This window comes from Callionymus lyra, chromosome 5 (genome assembly GCF_982586985.1).
Source record: "Callionymus lyra chromosome 5, fCalLyr1.hap1.1, whole genome shotgun sequence".
In the NCBI taxonomy this organism is placed as follows: domain Eukaryota; kingdom Metazoa; phylum Chordata; class Actinopteri; order Syngnathiformes; family Callionymidae; genus Callionymus; species Callionymus lyra.
The window spans coordinates 17,959,482-17,969,557 of record NC_141822.1 but is presented as its reverse complement, the minus strand read 5'-3'; the positions used below and the strand labels follow the sequence as shown (position 1 = coordinate 17,969,557).

General features: G+C 38.7%; 1 protein-coding gene across 2 annotated transcripts; it reads left to right on the top strand.

The window, feature by feature from the left end:
- The first annotated feature begins 40 nt into the window (after positions 1–40).
- rbm18 (RNA binding motif protein 18) lies at positions 41–9,930 on the top strand. 2 transcript variants are annotated; one of them, XM_087791269.1, is made up of 6 exons: positions 41–225; positions 977–1,090; positions 5,377–5,503; positions 5,690–5,776; positions 7,591–7,688; positions 9,219–9,930. In XM_087791269.1, the coding sequence occupies exons 2-6, from the start codon at positions 984–986 to the stop codon at positions 9,400–9,402; spliced, it is 603 nt and encodes a 200-aa protein (XP_087647395.1). In that variant the 5' UTR covers positions 41–225; positions 977–983; the 3' UTR covers positions 9,403–9,930. The 2 variants fall into 2 exon arrangements, with proteins under 2 accessions (XP_087647395.1, XP_087647397.1); XM_087791271.1 differs by having other exon boundaries at positions 43–225; positions 5,690–5,770; positions 9,219–9,927.
- Positions 9,931–10,076: the final 146 nt, after the last annotated feature.

Sequence of the window (10,076 nt, the reverse complement as noted above, 5' to 3'; positions counted from 1 at the left end):
GTCGCGCGCCTGAGCCAGCTACAGCATCATCCTGCGCCTTTTGTTATCAGACGGTGCAGTGTTTACCACACAAGCTAGCAAAGTTGAAGCTGTTTTTGCAGGAAATCCTATAAAATATATTATGTTTTGACGTATTTTTAAGCAATCCCTAACGGGGGATCTCCCTGTCGCGTTGGCATCGGAAGAGGATTTAGTCGTCGTTAAAGAGGGAGTTTAAATAAAGAGGTAAATAGACACAGAACAGCTAACGGCTAACTACATGAAGCGACCTGGTTTGAATACTATTTAAGTTTTTATTTCAGCACAAGTATATCAAAGTATGAGGCATTTAGCGGAGGATAGATCTTGAATATTATGTCAATGTTTTCCTCACGTTTGTCGAGAAGTGCTTAAGTCATATATCTTATGAGCGTTACTCTAGAATACCTGTAAATGTTAGGTCATACTTCTGTGTAATAAAATGAATATATAAGTAATTGGTTTTTGGCTCATGTCAAATAAGTTTTATAAAAAAATCAGATGTTGTTCTTCCTACTCCTAAGTAGTACCTCAGTATCTACAACTTATCTGCCAAATGCTTTTTTTTCACCATCTCTAAAACATACTAAACCACAATGCTTCAGCAAGCGAAAACAAAACGAGTATATAATGTTAATGCATTATACCATAGTTCTTTTTAATAACATAATGTATATAATATTTACTACCTAAAGAGCACAAGGGAAAACGATTGCAAATGTAATTCTTGCTTTTTTCATTCTTAATAGTTTAAATGTAATTGTTTTTATGTATTTGCCGCTGTTATCATTTATTTAGAATTCATTTCGATTACTATTCATGTCGACTTGTTTCTGTACTCGGTTATAATATTTGTATTTTAGGTTTAAGTGTTTGCATATTGTCAGAGCAGCATACATTGACATGTGTATCATCAAGAGTCTTTTTAGTCTCACGTCTTGTCTCCCACCATCCACAGGTTTCACATGTCGTCTGCAGCAGAGAGCGTGGAAAATGCCTCCATCATTTCAGAGAGTGTCGCCCATGAGGGAAACCGCTTATGGATTGGAAACATTGATCCCAAAATCACAGAGTAAGTGGACGCATTTAGTTAAAATTTGAATATATACATTTCTGGTATGGTAGTCATTGATCCCCCAAAAAAAGAAACAATGTAAATTATCTTTAGAAACAACCATCACACATCTTCAGATGATTCATAGACTACGTGGAATTAAAAGTCTTCTTAAGATAAACAACAGTTATTTGTAAAACAACACCACACTATTGGATCTTAACCTGTGGTGTTGAAAACAATTTTCACACAAGATGACAAAATTAAACATTTTGCTTTTGAATAAGACACATGGGTTTCTTCGTAGAAAAAAAAAACACCTGCGATATCTTGTTAACTTACTGTATATCCATAATAATATGTTGGTACAATTGAAAACATCTGAAATAGGCTCGGACCCAAGTTTCTGTCCTCCAAGAACTAAAGTAAGCCAATTAAAGGATTTTCCTTAAGCTTACTTTCCATCAGATTAGGGTTCAATGGATGAGGTTATAAGAAATCCAAATGCTTTATTGGATCAACAGAGCCAGACACAATACAAACGTAAAGTAACAAATAACTTTCTAGTCAAGATTCAATTGCCCCAAAATCACGTGGTAGGATATTACGTTCGCATTTACGATTAAATTATTCTTGATGTGAGAGTATGTTGGTTTTGTTGACCAGATTAATACTATTCCAATATCATACTCTTCATTTTATTTTTTATTATTCCTCATTTATTGTAATGTAAAATGAAATATTCAGTCCTGTGTCGATTACAATATTGTTCGTGCATCCTTTGAATAAAAAAAATAAAAAAATCACGCTTTGATTGACTTGAAAGAACAAGTGAGGTGTGGTGTGTGTTCGTTGGTGGTTACATTTGATCGTAGTTGGCCGTTAACGATGTTCTCAGCTCATTCTACGTTAATTTATTCCACCTAATCATATAACAGATAATTACAGTTTGTGGTTACGATGTTATTATAACACGTATGAAAATGGCCGCGTATGAAAATATAATTTTGGGGGGAATCATTTGAGGATAGACTCGGGGAAATTTCTCACAAACCTTCCCCGCTCTGCCCCACAGAGAGGCGATGCATTGTGTCTGCGTGTATGATTGATGAACGGTGTGTGCAGTGCGTGTGTGTTGCACGCTGAGGTTGTACAGACAGCGTTGGGTGTGTGAAAGGGGGTCAGTGAGGCGTGGAGACCTGCTCTGCTAAGGAGCAGCCGTCATTCCTCACTCACCTGCCCTGTTTACTCTCTCCGTGTCAACCTGTGTGTCTGTGCGAGCATGTTTGAACACACACGGCTAATGTTTGGTGCGGAGGCGCGAGCCTGAGCTCACCGAGGTGTCTGCGTCTTATTGGCCTGTGTCATATTTCACAATATCATTAAATCCACGCTCAAATTATTGCGTTAGTATCCGTTGACGAGAGATAATGTGATAAGTGTGAAGGGGGGGATAAGGTGTTTTGAACTGAAAGGGGGGTGTTTTGGAACTTTAAATCGGCTGCTGGTGAATGTAAATGCTGCAGCTCTGGTGGGCGTCTAGACAGGCGTTTCCTTCCCCTTTCCTCAGCTCTGTTCTACTTCTACCTAAATAGCCTGCTGGTTCACCGTATAGAGGGAAAACATGAGAAATACTCATGACCCCTGTGGCTGATTGGGAAGATTAATTAGCTCCTGGTTGCACTCGCTTTGCTTTTCAATGCGTCGCCTAAGGGACCTAATAGGAAAGAAATATATTATTCGTGTTTATGTCTGCACTACACCAGCTAATGAGTTCAATTAACTCGGAATATCAGAATCAGAAAACTTTTATTTCCTGTGTAAACACAACACTACAATTTGTTGTGGTGGCATTTCAGAATATAAAACTGAAATAACACGAATGAAATAAAAATAAATCAATAAAATGAGATACAAAAAATTAAAATATATTTTTTGTGAAGTAAAAAATAATTTAGATCTGAGTTGTGGAGTATGCGCTTGTTGTTTTTGGCAGAACTGTTGGTGTTTTCTTTTGTTTGTTTTTTGAGGTGGTGAAGATGGATAACTGTCTTGGACTTATGAAACTGATTTATGAACAATCTGCAGGTGCAGAAATGATCCCTAAAGTGTTACCCTTTCTAAGAATTCCGTGGAAATGTTCACAGAGATTTTTTTCTTAGTGTCCAATGTGTGGAGTGAAACACACACTGCTCTGTAGTTTGCTTTAGCTGCCATTATTGGGAATTGTGCAGATGTTTGGTTGTGTCTAACATTTTGTGTGTGTTTTTTTGCATTTTAAGGTCGTTTATAATTTTAAAAAAAAAAAGAAAAATCAATATTTTAAGTGGCTCAAGTAGAAAGAGATGTGGCTATGAAATAAAATATGTCCCCTTGCATATTATAAGATAATTATTCAATTATTTTTAAACTTGCATGCAAATGAGTTTGTGGTCAAGATGTTTCATGTAGATAATTGCTTCAAACTTGTTTATAACTAGTTTTCTGTTTCACCCCAACCTCTTTGATGCTGCTGAGCTATTAAATGTAATTTGGTCAGATGGGTTAAAATAAATGCTCTGACGAATGAATTTGCGTCACACTTGTTCACATTAATGACGATAAGTAATAATAACTTAATAACTCGCCTCTTAATCACGAGAGATATTTGCTGAAACCAAGCAAGGTGGAGTTTGTTCTCCGAGTTGATGCATAATGTAGTTTGATATGTTCATTTCTTTATTGTTCAACATATTATGCTCTCATTTTCGACTGTCAATCAGGCTTACACAGGTCTTTCATCTTTTGCCACTTTACGCAAACGTAATTCTTTTGTCACTTGTCTCTTTCGTATTGAAGAGCACAACCTTTCACTCCCCCTTCCTCTCCCCTCTTCGTCCACCTCTTCCTCCGGTGACTTTTACAGCTCCCACGAGGTGCACTCCATTGTGGTTCTACACACTGGTATCCAAAAATGATCAAGTCTCTTGTGTTGATTTGTGTCGTAGATTAAATAAGATTAAACTCATCGTATTTATCGGGGAGATATTGGTCCTATGTTTTCACTTTTATTATCTCTTCAAATCTCTTTTAATATTGGGGTGAACTTCATGAGTAGGTATTTCTATTCATGTCACATCACTAATGGGTGTAGCGTGGGAAAAACTGAATCAATACTTTCGTCAAAAGCCCCCCGGGGAGCCGTAAAAGGATGGAAAAGTCCAACGTGTATTCAAGATTTATTTGTCAGTGTTTTGTTCATGTGGGGGCCAATTCACCACCTCAGGAATGTAAACAATAAACATAAACAATGAAAGATGTCCATCAGAGGTCACGCTTGGATGGAAATCTTCTCAAGATTGATGCAACAGGACAAACAGTTGACATTTGTTATGAATAATTCTTCTTATGATTATTATTATTATCAAGTTCGTCATATTTTCAATGATCTAACTTTGTTTCCATCACTGAATCCATGCAGCTTTGTCCAACTCACTATTGTTTGTGCAAAGCTCACTGCTCAGCTGGTGGTTGGGGTGCAGAGGTGATGAAGCTTCCTCTATTTTATTCTCTCTTTGTCCGGCTACTGTATCCTCAGCATTGTCTCAATAAGAGATTTATCGTCACTGACCGGCCAGGACAGCAGCCCTGCTGTTAAAAAGGTGTCAGAGAGCAAGAGCTGTCCTTCTCATTACTTTCATAATCCGGGAGTTGGCGATTCAAGGAAATTATCTACAGGGGCTCTTAGGTAACTCTTTGGGAGTTGTTCAAAATTATCGAATTTTGGTTATTTGATTGCACCAAATTGTGTAAATGGGTTGTTCAAAAGAGAAGGAAGGATTTGTATCAGGTAATCTGATCCTAATTCTAATCGGGATCAAACCTTTAGTTCGTTTTGTTCAAACTAATTCCCTTGGATCTAGATAACTTTGATCCACACAAGCAGGATTATCCTGATCCCATCCTGATTTTAATTTGACATTTTTATTTCACTTAATGTGAACCACTTGGTCTTTACATTGCTGGGATGTTAGAGCACTGGTGATCCAGATTCGGTCATTTTAGAACTTCTGGATCAGGGCGATCCAATCCAATGATTTATTTTAAAAACTGGTATAAGTCAAATTTATTACCTGATCCTGAAAACCCAACTTGGTTTCCAAATCCACATCATTTTGATCCAGATTTATTTTCTTAAGAAATGAATATAAGAAACACAATACAGAAGTTTGAGGATTCATGAAGTGTCATTTAAATCAACCATGACTGAGATGTTTCCTGGTTCAATGCTAGAGTTGTCATGAGGTTCTTCTCTCTTGGCGCAGGTATCACCTGGTGAAGCTGTTGGAAAAGTTTGGCAATGTGAAACAGTTCGACTTCCTGTTCCATAAATCTGGACCGTTGGAGGGACAGCCGAGGGGCTACTGCTTTGTCAACTTCAACACCAAACAGGTACACGAAACATCAACACTGAAAATGCATCTGATACAGAATTAGCCTCTTATTCTTTCATGTATACATATGGAATGTATATTTGAGTTTTTGACTCTTAATCTGCCATTGACTCTTAAGACTAATAATCTGTTATGAATGTTACTCAATCGATGTATTTTGTTGAATTGTGGTGTTTGTGCGCAGGAAGCAGAACGAGCCATCCAGTGTTTAAATGGGAAGCTTGCTCTTTCTAAAAAGCTGGTTGTGCGTTGGGCGCATGCACAGGTGAGGGTAAGTGTCAATCAAACCGGTGGTCACTCGTAAATGCACGACACACACACCAAGGCATCACACTCTCCCGGTGATCTTGGCATAGATTTAGTTCTTATTCCTCGTAAAATGCCAGCGCTCAGACGGACCGGCTCTTAACAATAGACCGCCCACTGGCAACGGGTGAAGGGATATCCTGTATAGAGACGAATCACGCCCAGCACACACGCAGACACAATCACATGGTGGAGAGAGGTCGAGGTTAATGCTGCTGTCTCTCCGTCAACAAACCCAGACTTGAATGTATCTTGGCTCAATCTAGCGCCGCAGTGCTATAAATATTAGCTTCCAGTCTCTAAATGTTGACACCCGATTATAACATCAGGGGTTACTATTACTAATGTCATTTATTTTTTATTTCTTAGAACAGGTCAAGTGTTTAAACCCCATTGTTACTGTGTATAAACGTCACAGTTGTTGAAAAAGGATCAGGTTTGTTTTCATAAAGGCTTCTTATTTCATTCAAAACCTCCCGTAAAATTGTTTGTGATTCTTTGAGGAATTACATACTCTCTGTGTTTTGCCTTCTGACAATCCTGTTATAAAGCTGTTTTTTGTTTCTATTCTATAAAATATTGTTTTTGCTGATAAAACAAAACTATCCCAGGTGAACATTTTGCCATTATTACCACTATAAGGATATTTATATTAGTAGTTTTATCGTCAAATTAAGGGGCCAAATGGAACTTGTGACTTTATTGTTCTGGTTTCTTCTTACAAATTTGGATCAAATGTTTTAAGAATTTAATGTTTCTTCTCAGACACTTTCTAAACAGCATTTTCTCAAGACTGTTGACTATCAATATGATCGTATTTGTGGGGTTAGTTTCTTAATTTTGGATTTAAAAAATTATGTTGTTTAATAATATGGATAGATAGATGGACAGGGATATGGATTGTGGATAGATAGATACTGTTAATGGATCCTGTTAAAAAAAAAAAACTAAATTTCTTCACTCTATTGTTCAGCAAACCTAAGTTTAGTACCTTTCTTTGGTTCTGGGTTTCATCTTCAATGATGGTTAATTGTAATGCAATGCATTACTTTTTTCATTCTATTGTTTTAAGTTGAAATATATTTTAACATTCTCAGTTTACCAAAATATTTATTTTTAAAGACATAACTCGCTACACTTGAAACCACAGTCCGCCCACATGCCTGAAGGAATAGGTGGAAGGGAAGGGACCTGGCTGGTGCAACTCTCATTGTTGTCCTGCTATTCTTAGCTGTACATGCTAGCATAATGAGCCAAGAGTCGTATAAAATATGGGTTGTCTATGAAACCCTTGGGCTCCTGTCTAATCGTGTCCAAGTCAAAAATCTGCCGTGGCAACATGCAGCTGGTTTCTAATATCGTTCTGGTAACGTTGGTGTTGTTTTTGTCTCTCTTTTCTGTTCACAGGCTTCAAGAATTCTGTGTTGGCTGGTGCAGATGTTTGGATGGTGGTTTTAAAAAGAATAAGTGCAGACGTTGCTTTTTGTTCTCTGGCTGCTCCCACGTTGTGCACTCTCATCCTTTACAGTGCAAATATGAACGTTCGACCAGACACAGAAATCTAGATTTCTGAAGTGGTTTTCTGTAAAAGTTTTGAGCAAAACTTCATAGAGCCTTGTGTGGAAGGTTGATATGTGGAGAGCGCATGAATGCGATATTACAATTACTGTCAGTGATTTCACCTCTTTGTTTGTCTCCTGCCATCTGTCTGTCCATTTCTTTTTCTTTTTTTCCATCATTGTGTGTGGGTCGCTGTTCGGCCACCTGTGTTGTCTACAGAGATTTGAAGGTTTCCGTAACGAGAAGACGATGCCCTCGAGCCTGGAACCGTCGAGTAGCGGGGCCTCCGACGAGTCGCTAACATCCAGCCACCTCAGGTACATACACAAATCACATTCCTCCTCTCTGGTTTCTGCCAAGATGTTTACGGTCTCACTGAAAGGGAAGCGAAATGTTCTTTCACCATATTCTCAATTGTTTTAACAGAACCAACATCGTCAGTTAGTTTATTCAGTCGCTTATTTGTAAACAGGATGTGGAGTAATCTTGACCATTCCCTCTCCAAACTAATGTAGTGATAACAGCAAAGATCTGTGTAACATTACATGTATACCACATTTAATAGCTGCAATTAGCTTTGCATTTTCTTTATCAATGTCATTATCATAATTTGAAGAGGATATTAAAGCTCTTGGAGAGAAATAATCCAGAAAATGACCATATTTGTTTCAAAATCAAAATAAATGTATGTCTATTAGTTTCCTGTGAGGGCCACATGACTTTTCCTTTCTCTGATGGGGGGGGGGGGGGGGGTTTGGCAACCGAAAATGTGTGAGGATTGCAGGGGAGCCTAAAACCAAAAAATGTATTGTTTTCAAGAAAACCACACATAACCAAATAACCATCTCTGGATTCTTCACAGAAAAACAAGTCTTTCAAACCAGACCTTCTTAAGTAACCAAAATAAAATGTTGGCAGGAGTAGAATATAATAACAAAACCATACAGTTTTCATTTTTATTTAGCTTCAAACTAACTAAAAGGGATGGTCCTATATTTTCAATAATATTATATATATATATTCAATATTTTCATTTATTTAAAGAACACGTTTATTTTTAAAACCACCAAGCACTACTGAGGATGTTTTGTTGCAGTAGTCATAGAACTGATCCTGGAACAGTACTTCTGTTAATTCAGCCATGATGCAAAATGTTGCTCCAGATATCAGAAGATAGTTAACCCTTGTGTTGTCTCTGGGTCAATATGAACGACCTCCCTGGCTGCCAGTGGTGGAGGCCCTTCATCTTGACCCTGAGACAACACAAGGGATACCACAAACACATTTTCTTTCTTCCCTCTGGGTCACCTTGACCCTGAGATAACACAAGGGTTAAAGCCACAGTCTTCTTTAGATCAAATGGTTCCATCCAACACTAGGTACAAATGGAACTGTTGCATCTGTGTCGATGTAAATTTGAAGATGTGCCAGTAGTCTTGGGTGCAAGTGTTTTACCCTAATAGATCTGTACAAGTCCTGCGGGAACTCCAGTGCGCGTCCTGCTATCACGGGGCCCTTCAGATTGTGGACTGCACCCTCGGATTGTAGTGTAAACTTCAATTCAGCGGCTTCACGCGGCACAAGAGAGGAAACCGAAACACTCGTCGTTCATGTTTTCCCGGCACTTGTTGTCACTCTTCACGGTGGCGTTCACGAGTCCCCGCTCCTTCAACTTCCATCTCGCCACTTCCACCATTTTTTTCTTGAAGCTTAATCTCACATTGGTGTCTCTCCACCTCTCTCCGGCCCTCTCATCCCTCTCCATCCACCACTGGTATTTTCCCTTCAGCGCCGATGCTCACGTCTCTGCTCTCTCCTCCTCTTCCTCCCCCCTTTTTCTCTTGAAGTACGAGCGCTAAGATCCGCGCGATTGAGGCCAAGCTCCAGATGATGGAGGAGAATCCAGATGATGACTACTCGGGCCCCTCACCCTACGTCCACAACAAACCGCCAGAGAGGAAGCGCTGGGAGCCTTACTCGAAATCGCACCACCATAACCAGAGCAGACCCTTCCGCAGGTTCAGGAGATGACCCTCGACCCCCCCCTCCTTGCCTCATGGCGATCACTCATGCAAACAACACAGACTGAACATACCAAATGGTTAGCAGCAACGTTGGGAATATATTTTACAAGTATTGTCTCAAATGTCGTCAGACGTCGCTCCAGTCGCTACTATACCTGACTGCTGTGCAGGTCGGAAGCTGTCGGTCACATGACACAAAACAGTTGCTGCTGCATTGCTACTTCTATAGTTATGTTTTTTTGTTTTACAATGTTGCTCATAGGTGATATATTTAAATTATTACTTTTTTTTTGTAAACTAACAGCGAAGCCACGTTCTGTTACCTGTCCGTCTATTGTTGTGTACACTTGCAAATGTTTTTGTCCTCGAGCCCCACTCACGTTGCAACTGGATGGTTTTAATTGTGAGTTTGCAACACTTTTATTTTTCATTTGTGAAATTCAATATAAAACAATTTTTTTTGTTGAAATGTGCCTCCTTTTTTAAAAAAAATCTGATTTGAAATATTTGACTGTTTTTGCAGACCTTGATAAAGTCCTGGAACATAAAAGAAAATCAAAAGAGAAGAGAATGTGACCTTTTTTAAATGGTTTATGTGCATAACTTGAATTACAGTTGAGGTTTTGGGATTAGATCACTGAATTATTTATGAGGGAAGGTCAGGGCCTCAAAATTGTGAAT